This window comes from Protopterus annectens, chromosome 10.part0 (assembly GCF_019279795.1).
Source record: "Protopterus annectens isolate FY-2018-M chromosome 10.part0, PAN1.0, whole genome shotgun sequence".
Lineage (NCBI taxonomy): Eukaryota > Metazoa > Chordata > Ceratodontiformes > Protopteridae > Protopterus > Protopterus annectens.
In genome coordinates, this window is record NC_056744.1 from 1,397,236,792 (window position 1) to 1,397,263,647 (window position 26,856).

Sequence of the window (26,856 nt, forward strand, 5' to 3'; positions counted from 1 at the left end):
GTAAAGAATCATCAGATAACCTATGCATAAGATCATACATGAATAAGAAATGTTCTAACCGGTTCTGTGAGAGTGTAGCCGATACATGGAAGTGAGAGTGTAGCCGATACATGGAACAGACATAAGAAACATACTAAATGGTTCACGGAGAGTGTAGCTGACACATGGAATAGACTGCCTTATTGTATTAAAGTGAGCACTAGTTTAGATATTTTTCAACTTGAACACACTGTAGGAATAACTGTTTTGGTATATTAGCAGGCAAGGAGGACATTATTGCCTGTGCCTTAAGTATTTCTAAATATGTATGCATGCACTGAAACTCTGTAATTTTGTCTACAAAAAAGCAACATATATCTTGTTCTGCATTTCTATTTGCAAGTGGCTCCACACAAAACCAAACTTGCTTTTCTATGTCAGTTAATCATATCCAACAAATGGAAAAAGGAACACACATTTTGACATAGCTCATTTTTCATCCAATAATAATGTCCCTGTATATAAAGTTGTATTACTCGCTAATTTATTATACTCCAGAATGGCTTGGTGAAACTACCAAGCCGATGCAGTTTCATTATATATCAGTGATTTCATCTCTGTGACATAACTTTACAAGGATGGGCACTGTGGCGAGACTTACTGTAGTTATTCGCAATAACAGGGCACTGTGGCGAAACTTGCTATACTTGTTCACAATAACTGTGCACTGTGGGGAGACTGCTATACTTATAATGATGGTACACTGTGGGGAGACTTACTATACTTATTCACAATGACATGCACTGTGGGGAGACTTACTATACTTATTCACAAGGACATGCACTGTGGGGAGACTTACTATACTTATTCACAAGGACATGCACTGTGGGGAGACTTACTATACTTATTCACAATGACATGCACTGTGGGGAGACTTACTATACTTATTCACAATGACATGCACTGTGGGGAGACTTACTATACTTATTCACAATGACATGCACTGTGGGGAGACTTACTATACTTATTCACAATGACATGCACTGTGGGGAGACTTACTATACTTATTCACAATGACATGCACTGTGGAGAGACTTACTATACTTATTCACAATGACATGCACTGTGGGGAGACTTACTATACTTATTCACAATGACATGCACTGTGGGGAGACTTACTATACTTATTCACAATGACATGCACTGTGGGGAGACTTACTATACTTATTCACAATGACATGCACTGTGGGAGACTTACTATACTTATTCACAATGACATGCACTGTGGGGAGACTTACTATACTTATTCACAATGACATGCACTGTGGGAGACTTACTATACTTATTCACAATGACATGCACTGTGGGGAGACTTACTATACTTATTCACAATGACATGCACTGTGGGGAGACTTACTATACTTATTCACAATGACATGCACTGTGGGGAGACTTACTATACTTATTCACAATGACATGCACTGTGGAGAGACATACTTATTCACAAATACATGAATTGTAGGGAGACTTGCTGTACTTACAATGATGGTGCACTGCGGCGAGACTTGCTATACTTATTCACAATGACGGTGCACTGTGGGGAGACGTACTATACTTATTCCTTTCAAGTGACTTACAACAGTAGTTTGATCTACTACTGCTTTTTTTTATATTTTGCAGTAACATTTTTTTAGTGCCCATAATTTTCACAGCATTTTAAATATGAACATTATGCTTGAATGTAACTCACATTTTCTATGCATAAAATTAGTGGGAGATACTACCAAGATTGTTTTCTTTGCATGCAAGACTCTGTAGGCAGAGCAAAGGGAAGGGAAGCACTTTTCAATGAGAAATGAGAAAAATATTGACATTTGCAGTGTAAGGAAGCATACTAGAGAGTAAAACATTAAAAATTAAAGGCAGGAACAATACATGCTTTCCACTATGTATAATCTGACAAATAAATGTGAACAGTACTGCATCTTGACTAAACGCATTAACAGGAATATTTATCAAGTCCATAAATACTACACCCAAAATATACTTTTCAAGCATGTTTCAAACATGTAAACAAGCATTAACAATTAGGGTATCTTTAAATAAATAAAATGAATTTTGCTCTCTGACAATCTCAAATAGCTTCCCATTCTCATGGAGTTCATCAGGAGGGAGGTGTACTTATGCAAATTAATTATACCTGTGTGGTAACCATAATTATTTTTAGAACTTGCAGACCAAGCTTCCAGGGTATTTGCTGTCTTGCTCTGTATTTGTCACAAGGATTCATGAAGAAAAAAGTCAGATCCCGCCTCAGAGACTGTTCTTCTTCATTCATTTCCAAATGTCCCATCGACGTTCTGGCAAAAAGAGGAAAAAAAAATCTTGGTAATAAACTGTGGTTCATTAAAAGATTAAATCCATGCTATTAAAATAAGGTATAAATTATGGAAATTATTTGCCAATACCAATAAACTGCTATATCTACAATAGCGAGGACTCGCCTACTATCCACCCCCAATTTATGCCTCCCCCGTGCTTACAAATCTCCGCAAATCCAACCTAAACAAACTTGATAGTTATTATAATAAGATAGCCAAATTTGCTACAACCTCTCCCATCAGAACATATCACTGTGAATGCCTAAAAAAGCTCAATTGGCAAGAACTACGACTACTACTTCAACTCAATCAACTACCACTAGCCCACAAAATAATACACAATTCTGAAAACACCCCAGCCCTACAAAATGTTTTGCAACCCTATCGCCAGGCCCTTGTGGTCTAGCACACAAAACCTCCTCAAAGTAACCAAATATAACAAACAATGAAGCTGGTAAGTCTGTCTACAGCCACTGTATAGCAAAAACCTGGAACTCCCTTCCTGCCCACATATCGGACAACAAATCCCCATCACAGTTCCAAGAAACTTGTTAAAACTCACTTTTTGAATAATCAACTGTGCTCCTGTATCCCCCCTGGCTAATGTCTCATTAGAACACTTCACCTAACTTGAGTAACTCTGCTAAGCCAACCAACCATAGTACTGTACCCCATTTAGTACCGTTAATCTACTGCTCATCCCATCTCTCCAGGAGTTAGGGAAAACTACCCCAGCAATATTGTACTTTCCATAAGCAACTAAAACCAGGAGAAGACATATTGTAAATCAATTTGTTATCTTTCTCAACTAAAACCAGGCGAAGACAGAGTAAATCAATTTGTTATCCTTCTCAACTATGGCGAGCATCATTTGCTCTCTCGGAGCCTTATTCTATGTCTCACTGCTTTTACTCTGATAGTAAATCTATCACAGGAATCCTAAACTTAGGAATATCTTCTAAAATGTAATATTATATTGTAGAGAATGAATGTTTCCTATCTGTTAGTTAATATGTATGTCAAAGTCTCTTCTATGGAAATTGTATGTCAAAGGTCTGTACTTAAAACTATGTTTTGTAAAAAATTGTTCTCTTGGAGCTTTTCTCCCCAGGCCTCCACTGAAAATGGACTTGTAATCCAGTTGGACTCTCCCAGTCAAGAAATGTAAAACAAATAAAATAAATAGATATCGGGGTCCCCTTCAGATCAACTTTTCAGAAAGTCGAACTTCATATAGTCAATACTAAATTATCAACTCTACAAAAATTCGAAGCATTTGTATGGAGATTGAGGTAGAGTGGAGACCATGGAATTTACCCTTTTCCCCACTCTAGTGGGATCTTTGGGAATTGGAGGAGGACCTTCCTCCATACAAAAATATGGACTTGGGTTGGTTTGCTAAGTTCAGCTTTTCAGAAAGTCAATCTTCTGGTCTTGGCCACATGAAGTTAAGATTTTCTGAAAGACTGATCTTGTGACACAAACCCATCATGTTCTTACCAAACAGGACTACAATAAATGCTTCAAAAGGTGGCCCCAGGTTTCTATTATGCTAATATTGTATAGGTCTCAAAAGGTACACAGGCAAAACCCATCAAAAGATTAATATGAGGCATAGAAAGTCTGTTGGACAGTGTAGGACACACTTGTAGAAAGAAATCTGCAGTACCAGGTAATGATGCTATAAATTATTTGTTTATTGTGTTTGTTTACCTAGAAAGACTAACTGGGATGAAAAATTGCCCCTTTTCAGTGGAGGCCAATGGAGGAAAGCTACACAATTTATACTTTACACATTTTATAGAAAGAAACATAGTTACAAATATAGAATATGTTACTGTTAGACAATAATTATAACCTAGATGTTCATAAAATAAACTCAGTTATAGTACTTAAGTGATAATATAACTTGTATATGTTGCTATGTCACAAAGCAGCATAAACATAATAGGTCAGTAAGAAAACAATAGTTATAGACTGATTATTCATAAAACATACAATAATCATAGTAAATAGGCATCAAAAGTTCATCTATGTTATTATGTTTATGGAACTGATGACATGGTGGCATGACAGTAAAAACTGGCAAAACATGCTCACAGTACTATAGGTTTGAAAATCAACAGACTTTACAAATAAAACTAATTTCTTAAATACACTGTCATTTCTAATTTCTTAAATACAATGATTGTCAAATTATAAAAATCTGAGACAATATATTTTCACTTTTTATTTATGGGTACTATGATGTATAAATGCAAGCAATAAAGGTTATAACAAGGTATTAGTTAAATAATGATGGGGTGGAATGGGTCATCCAGGTGAAGAATCACAGGTGCATTTTTTGAGAGTTGAGTAGGGATGTTTTCAAGATTGTTTGAAGCGTACAAGATTTTCAGTTTCTCAGAGAAGAATATCATTCCAGGACTTTTACGATGCAAGATAGAATAAAAGGCAGCACCATGGAAGTCCTACTTCTGAAGGGCAGTCAGGCTTTTGTCTAATACAGCAAAGGTCTCTCATGGGTTGGTGCCAATTATTAAGTAGGTTCATGAGGTAGGGACAACCAGTTGAGTTGAGAGAGGACAGTAAAATGATGGGTTCTATAGGAAATAGCCGATATTTTATTTATTTAGTTTACTGGGGTAGTACATTGATAACAGACCAGTTGCAGGCACAGCACAGGTAAAGAAATTAACAAAAATAAATAAATTAATGCGGAAACACGGAGTATCACATAAGGTGGTGAATCTCACATACAAAAGAAACAATGAGCAAATATTAAGAGTAGAAAAACAAATGTGGATTAATTTTAGTAGTATATATGGGAAGGAAGCAGGTGAAAACAGAGGGTCCAAGTAGAAGTGATGCATACAAGATGGAGTAACATGATGTGTCCAATCAAAAGGCACTTGCATTCAGATTTTGATTGAGGTGTCTTGCATTGTGCTCTAAAAGTTGTGAAAGGAGATTTATTTTGGTGAGGGATTGCCATAGAGTTTGGGTGCAAGAATGTTGAAGGAATGGTCTTTACACAGCAGTTTGGTTAGGGGTCTCTGGTGGGAGTTATTTGGGAGTGGATGCAGAAGTTGGAAAGCATCTTGTTAATGTAATCTGAAGATAGACACCAACAGTAGCTCACCTGTGTAGATAATTAAGAACCATCTGGGTGGTGGACTGGTATTCCACGGGGGGTACTGGAAATGAAGCAGCATATTTTGTTTTTGGTGGACTATAGAGTGCCTTTTTTATTTTTTATAGAGCTTGTGGCTATGATAGAGAGCCAATATTCAAGCTGAGCATGGAGGACTCCTTTGCCCATTGAAGCTCTAGCTAATCTGGAGAGTAAGAGAAATATTTTCAAAGACCAGAATACAAAGAGAATAGATCTTTTTCCTGGTGTTTTCAATGAAGTTATGGAAATCAACTAACTAGCCCACCCATAAACCTAGTTATTTAAAAGAGATGTTTAGTTCTATTGTGTTACCACAGAGATCTTCTGTGTTGACATTTTCAGCGCATTTTCTCAGCTTTTATAAGGTTCCAAATGTCAGCTTTTGTGAGATTCCAAATATCACATTTTTTTTAAATTCTGGTTGTTTAACCACGAATTAAAGGAGTGGAGGTCAGAGTGAAGCTGGGGTTGAATATGAGCAACTGGACTGAAGGATTACCATGTCATCTGTTTACAGAGTGATGGGAATGTAATTTTTAAATAAAGACTGAAAACAGTGGGTGTTGGAGGTGATAGGGATGAGCCAGGTTTGACTCGAATATCTATTTATTAAGAAACAGATGACAGTACTGGAGGTAACTCAGATTTCTTGCATGGGTAAAGGAGCAGGAGGTGGTCAATAAGTTCAAAAGATTGGGCAAGGTCAATGAAGATTGTTCCTGAAAATCTTCATTTATCCATGACAAGAAACAGTGCTGCCATAGGACTTCCAAGATGGCTGCACAGCTTAATTCTAGCTCTCACAGTGTGAAAACAGAAACTTAGCCCAGAAAGAATGGACCTAGATTTCTGGATAAATATGCAAGCTCTAGACATGATTTGCATAACCTAGAAGAAATTATAAGGCAACTTCACACACACCTGACAAATAAATGAAACACTAAACTCCAACAACAACAGGCTGGAAAAATGGAAGACGTTTTAAAGAGATATTCAGAGAAGGTGATAAAACTGCAAAACTCAAAGGCTGAAATGAAGAAAAGGCTGGCTGAATATGAGATTGCACATGAAGAGAAGTTTCAAAAAATAATAGAATTAGAGGACAGACCACATAGGGAACACCTGAGATTTTATGCTGTACCTGAGAATCTGGAAGGAATAGACTGTATTAATTTTATGAAAGCACAAATAAGCATCTGGACTAGTATTCCACAACAGGAACAGGAGCTCTCAGATTATGTAGCCCAGGCCGGTATGACCCTGACCCTGAGCAGTATCCTACCCTCACCAAGAATGATGCCACAATACAGAGACAAAATGATCAGCTTTAATAATTGGCTTAATTACTGGTGTCATTCTAAGGATCAATGTCTGTCTGCCTGGGATGACATGCTTGACAAGCCACGCTGCTTGAGGGACGGCTTGCACCTGTCACCCTGGGCTTCCGGATATTGGCAAGGCTCTTGCCACCCCATAGTGCCTTTTTAGGCAAGGCTCAAATGATAAACCTACCGCCCTAGAAAACAAAATGGAGAAAAACTAAGGGTAATACTGCTCAATGCCAGAAGTCTAAACCTCAAGATGCACCTCGAGCCCTCCTCAGTATGGAGAACATCGATGTCTGTGCTGTGACTGAAACCTGGTTCAAGGCTCCTGAGAGCACCCCAGCACTATCAGGTTATACCTCATATCATGTTCGGTCCCAAAATCCGGACCGAACCACAAAAGGAGGGAGTATCCATATTCATAAAGGATACCCACACCTCCAGGTTAGTGGCAACGCACAAAGCATCGGAGACCATCCAGGTGCAATTAACCATAGGTAAAACTGCCCTACAGTTTGTAACATGCTACAGACCACCTTCTCAAACTCAGGAAACCCACACAGCCTTCCTGAAGACACTGGAGAGTATGAATGTCTCCAAACACCATCATATTGGGTGACTTCAACTACCCAAACATAGACTGGGAACATTACTCAAGCCCCAACACCTAGCCCAAAGGTTCCTTGAGTTCATAAACTCAAATGCTATGGAACAACTAGTCACCATTCCCACAAGAGGAGAAAATATACTAGACCTGATCATCACAAACATAGGGACAAAATGCTCCACACCGAAGTATATCCCTCATTGGTGAGATCAGACCATAAATTAATCTCACTGGAGATCCACATCCCGCCCCACCCCAGCAAAAAAGACCACAGTGAAGAACTTCTCATAAGCAAACTTCACACTTCTTAAGACTGGAGTGGTATCCTTCAAGGCCCCTGAGCCAGTGGAAACCACAACCCACGCTGCTGAAACCCTTACAAATGCCTTCTCGAGCACCTCCAGGAATGTATGGATCAAGCAATCCCTAATAAAATCAAGACCCTTTCCACCAAAGGCAGGCGCCCGGTCTGGTGGACCCCAGCCATAAACAAACTCTACAACAAGAGGAGAAAGCTACTACATGACAGAGCAAAATCCCTAAAAGGGAAGGCATCTCTGATCAATACTAGCAAAAAACTACGATCACTCATAAAATCATCCAAGGCCAACTTTGAGAGAAAAATCGCTAATGACACAAAAGACAATCATAAAGCCTTCTTTAGCTATGTTAGAAACCTGGGTGGAAACTCCCAGATATGCTCAGAATTAGTCCAAAATGATACAAAAAATCACTGAACCCACAGACATTGCAAGCATACTGGCAGACAGGTTCAGTGCAAATTTCTCCCCTCCATCCCCCCCAAAAGGAGAAATATCTATCCCACCAGAGTCTAGCCTCCCAAACATCTCAGATGTCCAGGTGAGAGCTGCTCTCTCTAAAGCAAAAAACATAGTATGGTGATAACAACCAGGCTCTCTCACCACGAAACTGTAGAAGGCAGTTAGGAAGTTCTGAAGATAACTCAATGTTCACAAAAATCAACGTACTCGAATCAACGAAGCCAAAACGACAACTTCACTTTCCCAGTAAAAACATCACATATTCCAGGATGAATACAACCAAGAACCTTTATTAACTGTAAGCGCTTTCGCGTAGCTACCACTACGCTTCATCAGACAGTACATATAACATTTAAAAGCCTCTATTTATACAAAAAGAAGTAGAAAAGGGCGCCAAAGTGAAACAGATGAACTGTTCAATTACTCAATTACTTAGTTAATTAGATACAATTACTTGATGCAGGCATTTCAAAAAGAATCTCAGGATTTTAAAGTGGGCAATGTTTTTCATAACTAATTATTCTACTATCAACCAGAACTAAAGCATGATGCTGAAGCATATAATAAATAAATGAATAAATGTGAAAAAATATCAATAAGTTAATAAGTTAGTAAAACGGAGAAGCACAATAAATACACATAATGAAAAATAAAAACAGTGTAGGAATAGAGATAAAAGTATAAATGGTCACTGATAAAAACCTTATATGATGTAAATTAAATGCTTGTTTCATGGCAATGTAGTGAGTGTGCTTACCAAATGCCTGTGAAAAAACATAATCGTTTAAGTAAGGATACTGCATTAGAATCTTATGTTAAATTACATACTCTTATTTTACAATGTTATATAACTTCTAAACAGTTAATTAATGAATCAATGAGTTAATAAAATAAAATAAAATAATTAATGGTTAATAAATACATTTAAATACATTCAATATATAATGAATATGTAGATGAACAGAAGAATGAATAATTTTAACAAGTCAATGTATAAATAAATAGATATGTTAATGAATGAATAAATAATCAAATAGCCACATTAAATACTAAAATGCTGAATAAATATATAAATATGATGTAGTATATCAATGTAATAATATAATGTAATAAAATGTATATTAAAAATATGTACATAGGTGCTAATAATATGTATATGTTAAAAACTATTAATCAGCTGAGTTTGTTTACCATTGAAGAAATAGTATTTGTACAATAACCAGAATATAAAGAAGAAGGACTAAAAGCCTACCTGGCTTCCAAGACAGACTTAATAGAAACTTGATTATTAATGCCAGGGGGTATATGTGCAGCCAATCTCAAAATCCATTTTAGTTCCTTATTATTCAAAATCAACAAATTATTTCCACCTCTTTTATTGTGTGTGACTATTTCTAGTACCCTAAAGTCAAAGTCATGGAGAGGATACTCCGATACATGTTTCGCCAAGGCATTTAATTCATTCTTCTTCTGGATATCATACAGATGGCCATATATCCTATCTTTTAGACATCTTTTAGTAAGGCCAACGTAAAAAGCTTGGCATTTCTTACAGGTGGCAAGATAGATGAGATTCTTAGTGCAACAATTAGCAAAAAACTTAGGCTGAAAGACATAATTCAATGTGGGATGTCTATGTCATAATTCAATGTTCCACAAAAAACACAGTATCAATGGGACCGGACGGTGTCCCCGGCTGTGTGCTACACGAACTCAATGAGGAACTAAACCCACACATAAGGCTGCTGTTTAATCTTAGCCTTACTACAGGATACGTACCCAAAGAATGGCGTACGGCAACTGTGGTCCCACTCCACAAAGGCGGTGCTTCTACGGACTCTGGAAATTACCGCCCCATAAGCTTGACGAGCCTTGTCTGCAAAGCTATGGAGAGGATCATAATGGAACTCATAAATAAAGACATTGGGGACCTACAGACACTGGATCCTACCCAATTTGGCTTTGTCAAGGGCAGATCCTGCCTCTTGAACTTGGTCGACTTTTTCGAAACAGTCACTAAGGCCTTTGATGAGGGTAAGGCAGTTCACACAGCCTACCTTGACCTAGCAAAAGCATTCGACAATACCCCACTCGGGCATCATAGAAAAGCTCACCAGCTTAGATGTAAACCCATATGTCACAAGATGGGTTGCAAACTGGCTCAAGGACAGAACACAGGGTTAGAGTTGCTGGTGCCATGTCAGACTCTAAGCCGGTCACGAGCGGTGTCCCACAGGGCTCAGTCCTGGGCCCCCTCTTGTTCGGCATTTATTTTTCTGAAGTGCAGGCAAACATAGGGGGATTGTGGCTGAGAAAATTTGCAGAGGACTGCAAACTGGGCACCATAATTGACACTCCATCAGACACAGACATCCTCCAGAGAGGTCTCATAGAAATGGATAACTGGTGCCAGAGCCATGGCCTTAAGCTAAATGCCAAAAAATGTATAGTCATACCCTTTGGGAAAAACAAGGTAACCCAATTACCACATAGGTGGTAATCCATTAAACACGGAAGAAGTTATCAGGGACCTGGGGACCCAAGTTGACAGTAACCTCTCTTTTGACACTCACATTGCCAAAGTGGTTAGGAAGACCTTCTACATTGCCCACCTGATCATGAAGGGATTCACATCCAGATCAGGAGAGGTCATTGTACCCCTGTACTCTTCACTTATCAGACCAATGATTGAGTACAACGCCCCATTCGGAATGTACCTTACCCGACACCTGCAGCAGTTGGAAAGACCCCAAAAGTTCCTCACCAAAAGGATAAAGGGGCTCAAACATATGTCATACGATGCCCGACTGAAGAAATTCCAGCTCTATTCAGTCGCATACCATCTGCTCAGAGGTGATCTGTACCTGACATACAAGGCCATGTCCAACCCGGAATTAATGGACATGCTCCACCTCAAAACAATCCAAATCCACCAGAGCCACGAGAGCAAGAGACTTAAACCTCAACACGGATATAAATAGGACGTGCTGGAGGGACAGATTCATCACCCAGAGACTCCCTACACTATGGAACAGAATCCCAGTCCATGTGAGGCAGAGCCCCTCACTGACTCTGTTCAAGAGAAATCTTGACGAGTGGATGGGAGATAGTAGGTTTACCCCGGGAATCATCTCTGTATCACTGCTGGACAGAGGCACAGCAAACTAATGGGTATAGTATTCTCATCCTAAGGGGTGGTGAAAGCCACACACACTCTGGCTAGGCTTATAAATGCCCTAGGGCAGATAGCCTAGTATGAACCTATGAACTGTTAATTGAAAGGGCACATTGTGTGTATGCTCCAAATCAGGTTACTAGAAAAGAACCTAGACCGTTAACAATAAAGATGCAGTCTTATCTGCAGAAGGAGTTGATTTTGGCAAAACTGTGGCAGAAGGATAAAGTGCTAAAAGTAGGAGACAGTATTGCATTTGTGGAGAATTATTATTTAGTGTAGATCAGGCAGAAGAGGAGTAAATATATTCCATTATTAATGGAATGTCGAAAAGCAGGCTTGAGATTCAAACTGCTGTACCCAGCTATCTTCAAAGTATTTTGCCCTGGAGGGAGAAAATCATTTTTAATGCAGTACATGCTAAGGAGGAAATACAAAAGTATGTCCAACAAAGGTTAAGCTGTGAATCAGGAGGAGGTTCTACTTCATGCTCTCCTGGTGATAAGGACTAGAGAGAGAGAGAGAGACTAAGGCCGTGAAATCTTTCCCACCATTTCAGTTGCCTAAGGGAAGGAAGAAAACATAAGAATCAACTAGAAGATAATATAAACAAGTGCTTTTGTTTTTATGTTTTTCTCCCTTCTCTCTTTTTCCTTGTTCAGTTTTAAGAAATGCAGACACTGCAATGTGTGCGTGGGGGGGCCTCTGGTTAAGAGAGCATGTTGTTGCGTCTTTCGGCTTTTCCCAGTTAGGGGTCGCCACAGTGGAACTCCGGTCCGCTAATGATTGGCAGTTGAGTTTTATGTGCTGAGTTACCAGCCCTGATGCACAACCTTCAACGAAGGTACGCACATTCATGCAAGCTCTAGCTGAGAATCGAACCGGACAGCGTCTTACTGTGAGGCGACAACGCTACCACAGCACCAAAGAAAAAATAGTGTGCTTTTTCTCGTGCTTGCATAGGGAAATGATTGGATTAACTGTTGGATTTATTCAGTAACAAGTTTACTACAAAGCATGGAATTCAAAAAGAATATTGAATATTATAAGTTTTTTTTCTGGTAAACAAGGTATCCTTAGCAGTTTGTGCCTTGTTTGGATGTCACCAGAAAATCTGATAAAGAAAAATGGCTTGGAGAAAATGCTTACTGAAAGTATTCAAGTGTTTTCTTAGTTGGGAGACTTAAAAAGACAAGACAAAACCATGACAGCACTTACTAAGACCACAGGCTGTATCATGTGTCTTAGCATGAATGACCTTTCTTCTTGGTTGTCTCTAGCTTATGGGTGTGACTTATCAGTTTAGAACATTTGTTCTTATTGTTTACATAGTTTGTGTGTTAAGTTAATAGGTTTTAGGGGGTATTGGGGATGTATATTTTTGTTTGAGAGTTTTCAATAAAAAAAAATCTGCAAGATGCGACATAGGCTCAAATGGAGATGACAAGAAACAACTATAAAAGATTAACCCTGCCATATGGTGAATGCATGTAACACAAAAGCTGGAACTAGAGATTTAACAAAAAAGATATATATATATATATATATATATATATATATATATATATATATATATATATATATATAAAATGGGAATAATCCCTCAAGAACATGATTCCTTCTATAATGTCTTTAAATGTTAATGCTCTCACAGATAAATACAAAAATAGAAAGAGTAGTAAACTATATTAAAAAATGAAGATTGCAAATACCTGTGCTCCAGGAGACCCACTTGGAAAGAACTGAACATGTGAATTTGATAAAGAAAGGTTTTCAGGATAGTGATTCAGCAGAATACTTGGGGAAAAGGAAGAGAGGGGTATTTATATTAACTGCAAGGGGAGCTCCAATAATAAAAGAAGAGAATATAAAAGATAATGGCAAATTTGTAGTACTAAGGGGCCACTGGCAAGGAAGAAGGATTCCACCAAAAACTGTTATAATGGAGCTTAAGAAAATCCTGAGAGAAATAATCAGCTTTCAGCAATGAATATTACTTGTAGGTGGGGACTGGAATTTTGATTTGTAACAGAGAAGATTGTGAGTGGAGAGCTCAGAAGGGCAAATATAACAAAGGAGGGTAGTTTTTAAAGAAATTTATGAAAATATTTGGCATGGAAGATGTGAATTCAGTACTAGGAGTTTGGAGAGAAATTTATATATTATTCCCCAGATACAAAAACCAAGCTAGGCTAAATAGAATTTACATTTCACAAGAACATGTGCATTTAACTGAAGGTCTTGATACACACCCAAGAACCATTTCATATCATGCCCCAATAATAACTAAAATAAAAAGACAGGGTAAAGAAATGAAAATGAGACACTGGCGCTTTCCTACCTGTTTGTTGAAAAGAGAGGAATTTAAGGAATGGGCACCGGAAATTATTCAAGAGATACTACAGAAGATAGAAATCTCTTCTGAAAGTATAGCTAGCCAGTGGGATAAAATTAAAGTGGGATTTAAAAATATGGTGGAAATAAAGGAAAGGGAGCTATGGTCAAGTAGCAACAAAAATTACTTTGAGGGACTGAATCAAATATTGCAAAATAGAGGGAATTTCACAGAAGAAGAAGAGCAAAGTACAGTTTTGTACCTACCATAAATGTAGATGTTCGAGGATCCACATTGCTGCAGTCCTAACCATTGGGTAGTCCGCTGTCCAGTCGGCCCGAATACCAAAGTATATGGCTGACGTCGGTCAAGGCGCATTAGACTGACGTCAGTACGTCAGGGTACTAATGCGCATGACCGACGCCATTTCTTCAGTCTTTTCTTGCCCCAGATGTCAGAAGACCCTAAAAAGACAAGGCCCAAACCAAAACACCAAAAAGCCCTGCACCAAACTTATATACAATATATATATATATATATATATATATATATATATACAGATGTACAATAATATACAGCAAGTCACACCACCACCCCTAAACACAGAGGGAAGGCGGGAGGTAAATTGGACTGCAGCAATGTGGATCCTCGAACATCTACATTTATGGTAGGTACAAAACTGTACTATGTTCTTCATTCCACATTGCTGCAGTCCTAACCATTGGGTAGAATCCCAAAGCAGAGGTAAGGGAGGCTGGCAAATCATAAAGAAGCAGGAGCTGCCAACATGCCTTGCAAAATGGCTGTGGCAAAACCAGCCCTAGATTTAGAGTAAAGAGGAAGGTGGTAATGCTTAGAGAAAGTATGCACTGAACTCCAAGTAGCTGCCTCTAAAATATCCTTAGTTGCCACCCCCCTTAAAAATGCTGTTGAAGTGGCAGTAGCCCTAGTGGAATGAGGCCTAATCCCAGCTGGAATCTCCTTGCCATGATGGGAATAACAAAAAGAAATGCAAAACCCAATCCACTTAGAAATAGTTTGCTTAGACACAGGCTTGCCCTGAGAACTCAAAGCAAAAGAAACAAACAACTGCTGAGACTGCCTGAAATCCTTAGTCCTGCTTAAATAATAACGCAACTGCCTATGTACATCTAAAGTGTGCAAAATCTTTTCCCCTTTATTTTGGGGATCTGCATAGAAAGTAGGCAAATGAATAGTTTGGTTTAAAGCCACACTAGAAACCACCTTGGGCATAAAGGAAGGATTAGTACGTAATGATACCCTATCCTTATGGAAAATCAGAAAGGGCTCTACTGCCATAAGGGCCTGCAACTCAGAAACCCTTCTTGCAGAAGTAATAGCCAACAAAAAAGCAGTCTTCCATGACAAATATTTTAAATCAGCAGTACCGGCAGGCTCAAAAGGTTGTAGAGTAAGTTTTTCCAACACAAAATTGAGATCCCAAGCAGGAGTAGGAGCTCTCGTGGGGTCTTATATTCTTTGCCCCTCTGAGAAACTGCTTGAACAAAGGATGCGAAAACAATGGTGGGTCACAATCATAGTGAGCTGAAATTGCTGCAGCATGAATCTTAATGGAAGAGAAGGACAAACCTTTGTCCAATAACTCAGTAAGATATTGAAGAGCCACACTCAAATTAGGCTCAGAAATCTCCAAATTCCTTGCTGCACTCCAAAATAAAAATCTCTTCCATTTTTCTGCATACACTTTCCGTGTACTAGGTCTTCTGGCTTCCATAATCACATTCAAAACTTGTTGAGGAAGTTGAGACCGGCTGTCTCTCAAAACAGAATATGCCATGCTGTTAGATGAAGAGAGCGAAGCTTGACATTGAGCAGGTGGCCTTCTCTCCGAGACAAAAGGTGTGGAATCAAGGGTAAAGGCCATGGAGGCTTCTTTACTAGACTCCTCAGTAATGGGTACCAGTGCTGCCGAGTCCAATCTGGAGCTATTAAAATCATCCTTGGCTTGTCTTGTCTGACCTTTAGAAGCACCTTTGGAAGAAGAGGCAGAGGTGGAAACGCATACACATGAAGATTTTTCCAACTGAAAGAAAGAGCATCCACTTTCCAAGCTGTGTGATGTAACCTCTTTGTGCAAAACTTTGGCAGCTGGTGGTTTAGTGGAGAAGCGAACAGATCTATGTCTGGAGTTCCCCAGGACACTGTCAACCTTTGAAATACATGAAGATCCAGTTTCCACTCGTGGGGATCCATGATTTGTCTGCTTAACACATCTGCTAAGGAGTTCTGTGCTCCAGGCAGAAACCCTGGCTGAAGAGTTCGTTGCAAGCTGAGCGCAGTCTCCCATAAAATCATTGCTTGTCTGCACAATGGGTAAGAATGTGTTCCACCTTGTTTGTTGATGTACCACATGACAGTTGTGTTGTCTGTTAGAATCAACACCTGCCCTGGAAGAAGTAACTCCTTGAAAGCCATTAATGCAAACTGGACTGCTAACATCTCTTTCATGTTGATATGTAGATGCTGTAGTCTGGCAGGCCACTTGTCTTGTATCCACTTTCCATTTAGATGAGCTCCCAAGCAATGTCCGAGGCATCTGTCGTTAGAATCTGACTCGCCTCTGGCCGGGTCACAGAGAGTCCCTTGTTTAGGTGACATTCCTGAGCCCACCACAAAATTCTTTTTGAAGGCAAGGTATTATTTGAATGACAGTGTCCAAATCCTGGCAGTGCTGTGTCCATACATTTTGAGATACCATTGCAGCTTCCTCATATGCAGTTTGGCATTGGGAAGCACCAGAATACAAGATGCCATGAACCCTAATGCTTGAAGGACTGTCCTTGCAGTCAGCACGGACTGATGAGATAGTTGATGGAAGTAAAGTGATAGATTCTTTTGTTTGTCCGGGGTTAAAAAGGCCATCTGGGCTGCTGTATTCAGTCTCACACCCAGAAAGCACATGTCTTGAGAGGGTACTAGACTGGACTTTATTTCGTTCACAGAATACCCTAGGCATCTTAGCACTGCTATAACATATTCCAGATGCTGTAGAAGGTCTTCCTTTTCTTGAGCCAGAATCAGGCAGTCGTCCAAGTAAGGATAGATTTGAATCCCTTTTAGCCTGAAGTAAGCTATCACTGGAGCCAGAACCTTTGTGAATACTCTGGGCGCAGTAGATAAGCCAAAGGGCAATGCAGAGAACTGATAATGAGAATTTCCAGCTCGAAAACGCAGATACTTCCTGCAACTTAGTCTTATAGGCACATGAAGGTAAGCTTCCTTGAGATCTAAAGTTACCATCCAGTGGTCTTTGCCCAGTAGAGGTAAAAGCTGTTGTAACGTCAACATCTTGAACTTGGGAATGTCCAGATAAGTGTTGAGGATAGATAAATCCAAAATTGGTCTCCACGTGTTCCCCTTCTTTGGTACTAGGAACAGGCGAGAATAAAATCCTAGGCCCCTTGCTGATACAGGGACTGGCTGAATGGCCCCTATTTGGAGTAACAGAGAAATTTGCTTGTGAGCCTCTTTCCTTTGTGTAGGAGGAACTTCTGGCATGCCCTTGAAAGGGGCAATGTATGGAAATAAAACCTGTAACCGTGGTGAATGATATCCAACACCCATCTGTCTTGAGTAATTAAATCCCAATTTTCTTTGAAAAGAGACAGTCTTCCTCCCAAAGGAGCTGCCAGACGAGAATCTACTGGCAGCTGAAAAGGCAGGTCATTGAGTCTGTTTACGAAAGGACTGACCCCTGCCCTCACCAGAAGTCTGAGCAGGTGAACTCCCTGTTCTAGGCCTAAAAGAACCTTGAGCTCTGCCCCTACCACGTCTAGACCTACCCCTAGACTGGGAATCATAAGCAGGATATGTCCATCCCTTAGTAGGCCAATTTCTACTAAACTTCGGTGGCTGCACCTGCAAGAAATCTTTAACAGTTTGCATAGACTTAGCTTTGTCCTCCATTTTCTTCAGAACTGCTTCCACAGGCGAACCAAACACCACATCAGACTGTAAAGGAGCATCCAAAATCCTTGTCTTAACATGCTCAGCTAAATTCTGATCCCTCAACCAGGCATGCCTGCGAAGAACAGAACTAGTGGCAGCCACCCTCGAGGAGGCCTGCACAGCATCAAAACCACATTGCAAAGAATGCTTACCCACTTGTTCAGACACATGAAGTAAATCCAGCAACTCTTTACACTCTATACCTTCCGCCAAAGCATCCACCTTAGATTTCAATTGTGAAAGGAGATAATTTTGATATTTTAGCATGTGAAATTGACAATTCAATGCTCTCATGGCTAGAGTGGAAGAAGTATACACTTTCTTTCCCCACCTATCCAAAGCCCTTGCCTCTTTATCAGTGGGAACAGGATTTTTAACCACAGAGGCCTTAACACCTTTAGGCCCCTGAGAAACAGTTTCTGGGTCCGCCCTAGGACTCTTAAACAAATACTTATGAGCTTCGGGCACCCTATAGTACCTATCAGGTTTAACAGGAGCAGGAGGCAAAGAGTCAGGGTTCAGGGAAGCCTCTGCAAAAACATCTTCCACCACATTCAACACAGGAGGTATAGCTAAGGGCCTATGTTGTGGTAAAATAAGAATTCCCTAAGCCTTTTCCTGGAATCAGAGTAATCTTGGCCTTCCCATTTAAAGTGTTCCCTCATGGAATGCAGAGTCTCTGAAAATGAGAAATCCTCAGGAGGAGAAGCTGTAGGTGTGGAATCATCCACATCAGAATCAGAATAAGGAGGAAAGTCCTGTAAGTCTTCCAGAAGACTCGAAGCCTCTGAATACTGTTCCAAACTCTCAAACTCAGGTTCCACCCTAGGCCTCTTATCAGGAGGGGGCATAGAGCCTCTAATCATAGTAATTAAATCTTCTGCCATTTTAAGCATATGTTTCTTAGGCACAGAACCTGAAGTGCTAGGAGAAACCCCACTGTAGCTGAACTTGGCCTACCTCTGAAAGAAGTTTTGGCAACAGTAGGAGAAGCTCTAACTATCTTGGGAACAGAGGGAAGAACAGTTACCTGAGAAGCCCCCTCAGCCTGGCCTACCTCCTGAGAGGGCACATCCTGTAACAATAAAGTCTCTGCCTGAGACTCCAAAGAAACTCCTGGCAAAACCTCTGGCTCCACAGAGCCTTCTAAAGAACCGACGTCCGGGACTGCCGGTTCATCAACCCTAGGCTTCGCTGTTTTGTCTTTGCGCTTCTTAGACGAAGCGGGCGTCGGAGCATCCGACGGCATTTTGTAATTACAACGCTTCCCAAACACTAACCTGGCACAGTCTAACCTTCTCTTAATAGTGCGTTTATTAAATCTAGCACAAGAGCGGCAACCAACAACGTCGTGCTCAGGCCCTAAACAAGGTATACACAGAGTATGGTAATCCCTATGAGGTATCTGTTTCCCACAAGAAATACAGTTATTCACTTTTTCTGACATCCGGTTAAATACTGAGGCAAGAAAAAACCAAAATGCTCCCCAACGGGGTACTTAGCCAACTTTGATTCGGTCTGAAACTCCGACTTCGGAAATATTTCAGAACGCCAACCTGCACTCGCAAGAACTGCTTCTGCATCGGACCATGCGGCAAAAAAGACTGAAGAAATGGCGTCGGTCATGCGCATTAGTACCCTGACGTACTGACGTCAGTCTAATGCGCCTTGACCGACGTCAGCCATATACTTTGGTATTCGGGCCGACTGGACAGCGGACTACCCAATGGTTAGGACTGCAGCAATGTGGAATGAAGAACATCTGCAGAATGCTAAACAGAAAATAAGGGATTGCCTTGATAATATGCATGAGTTTAAAAAGACTCCTGTTAAGCAACTGTTTCTTGATAACTTGAGCTAACTTTCTAGAGTGCAAAAACTTTTAACATAAATACTCAGGCAGCAGAAAGTAGAAAGGGCTGTTACCAAGCTTAGTGAACCTATAAAGGAGGAGGATAACAAGGGCTCCTGTTATTAGAAAAATTTCCAAAATTCTATGGACGTCTGTATAAAGCAGAGAAATATGGACATCAAGAAAAGGTACGAATGGAAATTTTTGTGGAAGAATTAAATATGCCAAGGTTAGAGGTAAAGGAGGCTCAATTACAAACCGTTGTAATTGGAGACTCAATTACAAACAGGATAGGAGGAGAGCAGATAAAATGGTTATATATAACCAATCTACAGTCCCAAGGAATAGATAGTATTCCTGTGGAGGTTTGGGAGCTAGGAGGTGAAAACTGATCAAGATCTGGAAGGTCTTGAAGAGAAGTACCAACATTCTGGAAGAAAGCGGTAGTAACTGTAATACCTTAACAGGGTAAAGACCATCCGTTCCAGCTTCATACAGGCCCATTCCAATAAGAAATCATGATTATAAAGTGTTCATGTCTATAATGGCTAAAAGAATGGCAAACGTGATGCCAAAATTGACAGATATGAATCAGTGTGGTTTTGTGGAGGGGCGGCAGACATTTGACATCATTAACAGAACAGTGATGATTCAGAGAGAAGCAGAACATAAGAAAATGCTACTGCTGTTGGTAGGTATTGATGCAGAGAAAGCATTTCACAGAGTAAGCTGGGACTTTATGAGCAGAGCATTTGCATTTCCTGATAAAATTATAAAGTTGAGTAGGAGGATATAAGAGGGATCAGAGGTGAGGAGTCCTCTCGGATAATATCTGCTTGAGCAGAGGAACCAGGCAGGGGTGTCCTCGCTCCCCTTTATTTGGATTGTACTTAGAACCACTGGCAAAGAAAATAAGGATATAATTGGTATGCTAGTCAGGAAAAGCTGGCTTTATTTGAAGATTACATTATTTTATACCAAACAATACCAGAAAAGGACATTACAGTGCTGTGGAACATACTGAGACAGTTTCAAATCTTTTTGGGATACAAAACTGATGAAGCTAGAACAGGGTCAATGGTGTTAAGCTATGTGCCCACAAGTGAATTGGTTCAGCAGTATCCATACTTGTGGGGACATGAGAAGATGAGGTATTTGGGAGTGTGGATTAAAAATGATGCCGGTGTGGCGGGTGGGGATGTGTGGGAAAAGACTATGCAAGGGATGATACAGAGGCTGAGGAAATGTTGCCTCGGTCATATGGATGTCGGTGGTAGCATGCGAGCAGTTAAAATGTTTTTGGGCCCTTTGGTTTTATACACAGGTTGGGCATGTTTTTGTCAACCAAAGGAGAAGTTGTGGATAGTGGATGATAAAAGATGAAGGATTTTACATGGCAAGGGACGAAGGCAAGAGTCGAGTCGGTTAAGCTTATTCTTCCAGTAGAACAGTGTGGATTCAGATTACTGGAGTTGGAGAGGTATTTCAGAGCAACACTGCTGAGGCTGCTATACATAGCAAAAGCAGAAAACTATAATTCATGGTGGAGAGGTGAGATGGGGGGGGCTCAAGTAACAGGGAGGGACTGGGATTTTCGATGCAGACCTTTGGGAAGGACAATAATAATCATACAGAGTGTTATACTCATGGGGTGGCAGAAGGTATTCTGAGAACCAAGCCAAAATAAGGAGATTCTGCCGATAGGGATGGCTGCAACTGGGGATACAGACAGTGGGCAGGGGGGGGGGATATATTGGAGAAGACTGGCAGGGGAACCAAGGTATTTGGAGTGGATAGCTGGAGAGGGAGGAGGTAACAGAATGCGAAGACAGCAAGAACATATTTGGACTGCAGGTTGGAGATTGCATTCCATATCAGAGCTTGGTATTAGTGTGTGGGTGGACAGGGGGAAATGGGGTGGGAGAACAGCACTGGTGGAGTTTTGGTGGAATCCGGAACAGATGTCCCCATTAAGAAAGGAATAATTAGTAGAGCATATAAAATATTGCATGATGACTATAGGAATTGATCAAAGGGGGGGTGGAAGGGATTGGGAAGAGAGACTGGATGAACAATTCACAAAGAAGCAATGGGGGATATGTGTATATCTCCCAAATATGCAACAGAGTCTACAGGATTTGAGATCTTTGCCTAGAAGTCTTTGCATAGATTTTTCTATGCCCCAAGCAGACTCCAAGGAATTTTTCCTTGGTTGGACTTTGTGCGTTGGAGGTGTGGCGGAGAGGTGGCTAAGGACATGCTTTCTGGGAGTGTAATGAGTTAGCGTATAAAGATTCCCTGCAGTCTGCACAGTCACAGTGGGTGAAAAATAGGAGTAACTGGGGAAATAATTTTTGTGAGCTATGATGCAGAATCGGAGTTGCCTGGACACAGTAAGCATTGCTAAGTCTAATTCTGATGGCTGCCAAAGAAGCAATTACTAGAAAATGGAAATCAAAGTCTAGACCAATCTTACTAGAAGTAACAAGGATAGTAACAGAGACAGAACTGGAAATGGGATCTTTGGAGGGGGGTGGAAGCAAATTACATAGAAAAAAAATGGGAAATGTGGGATCAATACATGCAGAGGAGGAATGTGGTTAAAAAAAAAGGCAGGCTTTCAATGAGCTATGTAATGGTTGACTGGACATATTAAAAGTGATGTATAATGTTTGCAGCTACAGTTGCGTTGGCATGGGTTGTAAGGTATGTTTGCAATGGACAGTGTGTCATTACACAATTTTACATTTATATAAATGAAAATAAACCATATGTCATACATAAAAAATTAATAAAGATGTTTTTTGTTTAATAAAACTGAAAATCACTACATGGACCAGTAAAGCAAATCATGAGCAAAAATTAATTTCTGAAGCCAAGGGTAATTACAAACCCTTCTTTAGATAGTTTAGAAAGACACACTTAGCATTGCTCAGAATGTCCCATAATAGGAGCTCTCCATCAGACTCAAATGACATAGCAACATAGCACTGAACACGTTAACTGCATACGTCACCCAACGAAAAGTACAGTTTTGTACCTACCATAAATGTAGATGTTCGAAGATCCACATTGCTGCAGTCCTTACATATGGGTAGTCCGCTGTCCTCGGTCGGCCCGAATACCAAAGTATTAGGCTGACGTCGGTCAAGGCGCTTAAAACTGACATCAGGACGTCAGGGTACAAAAGCGCATGACCGACGTCATATCCTCAGTCTTTTCTTGCCCCAGATGTCAGAAGGCCCTAAAAAGAAAGGCCACAGCCCAAAAACAGGATACCTCCCAAAAACATGCCCAACAACAACCATCACCCCAACCATATAACCATGCCAAACTACAGAGGGGAAGGAGGGAGGGTAAATTGGACTGCAGCAATGTGGATCTTCAAACATCTACATTTATGGTAGGTACAAAACTGTACTATGTTCTTCATCTCACATTGCTGCAGTCCTTACATATGGGTAGAATCCCAAAGCAGAGGTAAGGGAGGATGGCAAAACTATAAAGCATTAGGAGCTGCCAAAATGCCCTGTAAAATTGCAGTGGCAAATCCAGCCCTAGATTTAGAGTAAAGTGGAAGGTGGTAATGCTTAGAGAAAGTATGCACTGAACTCCAAGTAGCTGCCTCCAAAATATCTTTAGTATCCACCCCCCTTAAAAAAGCTGTAGAAGTGGCAGTAGCTCTAGTGGAATGAGGCCTAATCCCAGCTGGAATCTCTTTACCATGATGGGAATAACAGAAAGCAATACAAAAACCAATCCACTTAGAAATAGTTTGTTTTGAAACAGGTTTACCCTGAGAACCCAAAGCAAATGAAACAAACAACTGCTGAGACTTGCCTGAACCCTTTAGTTCTGCTCAAATAATATCGCAACTGTCTGTGTATATCCAAAGTGTGCAAAATCTTCTCCCCTTTATTTTGGGGGTTTGCATAAAAAGTAGGCAAATGAATAGTTTGGTTTAAAGCCACACTAGAAACCACTTTAGGCATAAAGGAAGGGTTAGTACGCAAAGACACCCTATCCTTGTGGAAAATTAAGAAAGGCTCAACCGCCATAAGGGCCTGTAATTCAGAAACCCTTCTCGCAGAGGTAATGGCCAACAAAAAAGCAGTCTTCCATGATAAATATTTCAACTCGGCAGTCGCTGCAGGCTCAAAAGGTTGTAGAGTGAGTTTCTCCAACACAAAATTGAGGTCCCAAGCAGGAGTAGGAGCTCTACGTGGGGGTCTTAGATTCTTTGCCCCTCTAAGGAATTGCTTAAACAAAGGATGAGAAAATGGTGGGTCACAGTCATAGTGAGCAGAAATTGCTGCAGCATGAACCTTTATAGAGGAGAAGGACAAACCTTTGTCCAATAACTCAGTAAGGTATTGAAGAGCAACACTTAAATTAGGTTTAGAAACATCAAAGTCCTTTGCTGTACTCCAAATTAAAAATCTCCTCCATTTATCTGCGTAAACTTTCCTTGTACTAGGCCTTCTGGCCTCCAAAATAACATTCAAACTTGTTGTGGAAGCTGAGACCCTCCAGGGTCTAAAACAGAATATGCCAGGCTGTTAGATGCAGAGAGTGAAGTTTGACATTGAGTAAATGACTGTTCTCCTGAGACAGCAGGTGTGGAATCGAAGGCAAAGGCCATGGAGGCTCCCGTACCAGACTTCTCAGTAATGGGTACCAGTGCTGTCGAGGCCAATCCGGAGCTATTAAAATCATGGTTGGCTTGTCCTGTCTTACCTTCAGGAGTACCTTTGGGAGGAGAGGCAGTGGTGGAAAGGCATACACGTGAAGATTGCTCCAATTGAATGAGAGAGCATCCACTTTCCAAGCTGTGGGATGAAACCTTTTGTGCAAAACTTTGGCAGCTGGTAATTTAGTGGAGAAGCGAACAGATCTATGTCTGGAGTTCCCCATAACACTGTCAATTTTTGAAATACATGAGGATCCAATTTCCACTCGTGGGGATCCATAATTTGTCTGCTCAACACATCTGCTAAGGAGTTCTGTGTTCCTGGCAGAAACCTTGCCTGAAGATTTAGCTGTAAACTGAGAGCAGTCTCCCACAAAATCATTGCTTGTCTGCATAGAGGGTATGAATGTGTCCCCCCTTGCTTGTTGATGTACCACATGACAGTCGTGTTGTCTGTTTGAATCAACACCTGCCCTGGAAGAAGTAAATCCTTGAAAGCTATCAATGCAAATTGGACTGCTAACATCTCCTTCAAGTTGATATGTAAATGTTGAAGTCTGGCAGGCCACGTGTCTTGTACCCATTTTCCATTTAGATGAGCTCCCCAAGCTTTGTCTGAGGCATCTGTCGTTAGAATCTGACTCGCCTCTGGTCGAGTCACAGAGAGTCCCTTGTTTAGGTGACATTCCTGAGCCCACCACAAAAATTCCTTTTGAATGCAAGGTATTATCTGAATGACAGTGTCCATATCTTGGCAGTGTTGCATCCATACATTTTTGAGATACCATTGTAGCTTCCTCATATGCAGTTTGGCATTGGGAAGTACCAGAATACAAGATGCCATGAACCCCAAGGCTTGAAGGACTGTCCTTGCAGTCAGCCTGGACTGACGAGACAATTGATGGAAGTAAAGAGAAAGATTCTTTTGTTTGTCCGGGGTCAAAAAGGCCATCTGGGATGCTGTATTCAGTCTCACACCCAGAAGGCACATGTCCTGAGAGGGTACTAGACTGGACTTTATTTCGTTCACAGAATACCCTAGGCATCTTAACACTGCCATCACATACTGTAAATGATGAAGAAGTTCGTCCTTTCCTTGAGCCAGAATCAGGCAATCGTCCAAATAAGGATAGATTTGTATTCCTCTTAGCCTGAAGAAAGCTACCACTGGAGCCAGAACCTTTGTTAACACTCTGGGCGCAGTAGATAAGCCAAAGGGCAATGCAGAGAACTGATAATGAAAAATCCCAGCCCGAAAACGCAGATACTTCCTGCAACTGGGCCTGATAGGAACATGAAGGTAAGCCTCCTTGAGATCCAGAGTCACCATCCAGTGATCTTTGCCCAGCAGAGGTAAAAGCTGTTGTAACGTCAACATTTTGAACTTGGGAATGTCCAGATATGTGTTGAGGATAGATAAATCCAAAATTGGTCTCCACGTGTTCCCTTTCTTTGGTACTAGAAACAGGTGAGAATAAAATCCTAGGCCCACTTCTGGCAGAGGGACCGGTTGTATAGCTCCTATTTGAAGTAGTAGAGAAATCTGTTTGTGAGCCTCTAGTCTTTGCTGAGGAGGAACGTCTGGCATGCCTTTGAAAGGAGGTAAGGTATGGAAATAAAACTTGTAACCTTGGTGTACGATATCCAATACCCATTTGTCTTGGGTAATTAAAATCCAATTTTCCTTGAAGAGTGCCAACCGTCCTCCCAAAGGTGCTGTCAGGCAAGAAGAATCTGGCAGCTGAAAAAGTAGGTCATTGGGCCTGTTTACGAAAGGACTGGCCCCTGCCCTCACTCGAAGACTGTGCAGGTGAACTCCATGTTCTAGGTCTGAAGGAACTCTGAGCTCTGCCCCTACCACGTCTAGATCTACCCCTAGACTGAGAATCAGAAGAAGGATACGTCCACCCCTTAGCAGGCCAATTTCTACTAAACTTTGGAGGCTGAACTTGCAAAAAATCTTTAACAGTCTGCATAGACTTAGCCTTGTCTTCCAATTTCTTCAAGACTGACTCCACAGGTGGACCAAACAACACTTCAGACTGCAAAGCAGCATCCAAAATCCTTGTCTTAACATGGTCAGATAAATTCTGATCCTTAAGCCAGGCGTGCCTGCGAAGAACTGAACCAGTGGCAGCCACCCTAGAAGAGGCCTGCAAAGCATCAAAACCACACTGTAAAGAATGCTTACCCACCTGTTCAGAGACATGCACCAAATCTTGTAATTCTTTACAGTCAATGCCTTCTGCCAGCGCATCCACCTTAGATTTCAATTGCGAAAGGAGAAAATTTTGATATTTCAACATATGAAACTGGCAATTCAAAGCCCTCATTGCTAAGGTAGAAGATGTATAGACCTTCTTTCCCCATCTATCCAAAGCTCTGGCCTCTTTATCTAGAGGAACCGGATTCTTTACAACAGAGGCCTTGACACCCTTAGGTCCCTGACTAATAGTCTCTGGGTCCGCCCTAGGACTCTTATAGAGATATTTATGAGCCTCAGGCACCCTGTAATACCTATCCGGTTTAACAGGCGTAGGAGGCAGAGAATCAGGATTAAGTGAA

General features: G+C 40.8%; 1 protein-coding gene across 2 annotated transcripts in view; it reads right to left on the bottom strand.

Annotated features, from left to right (window-relative positions):
* The window catches only part of LOC122813614 (mucolipin-2-like), a 1,348,087-nt gene that overhangs the window by 439,406 nt on the left and 881,825 nt on the right, over window positions 1-26,856 (bottom strand). For both annotated transcript variants that reach the window (XM_044086031.1, XM_044086029.1), the window contains one exon: window positions 2,180-2,339. In XM_044086031.1, the coding sequence (XP_043941966.1) occupies window positions 2,180-2,339 (160 nt within the window). The remainder of the gene's footprint in view (window positions 1-2,179; window positions 2,340-26,856) is intronic.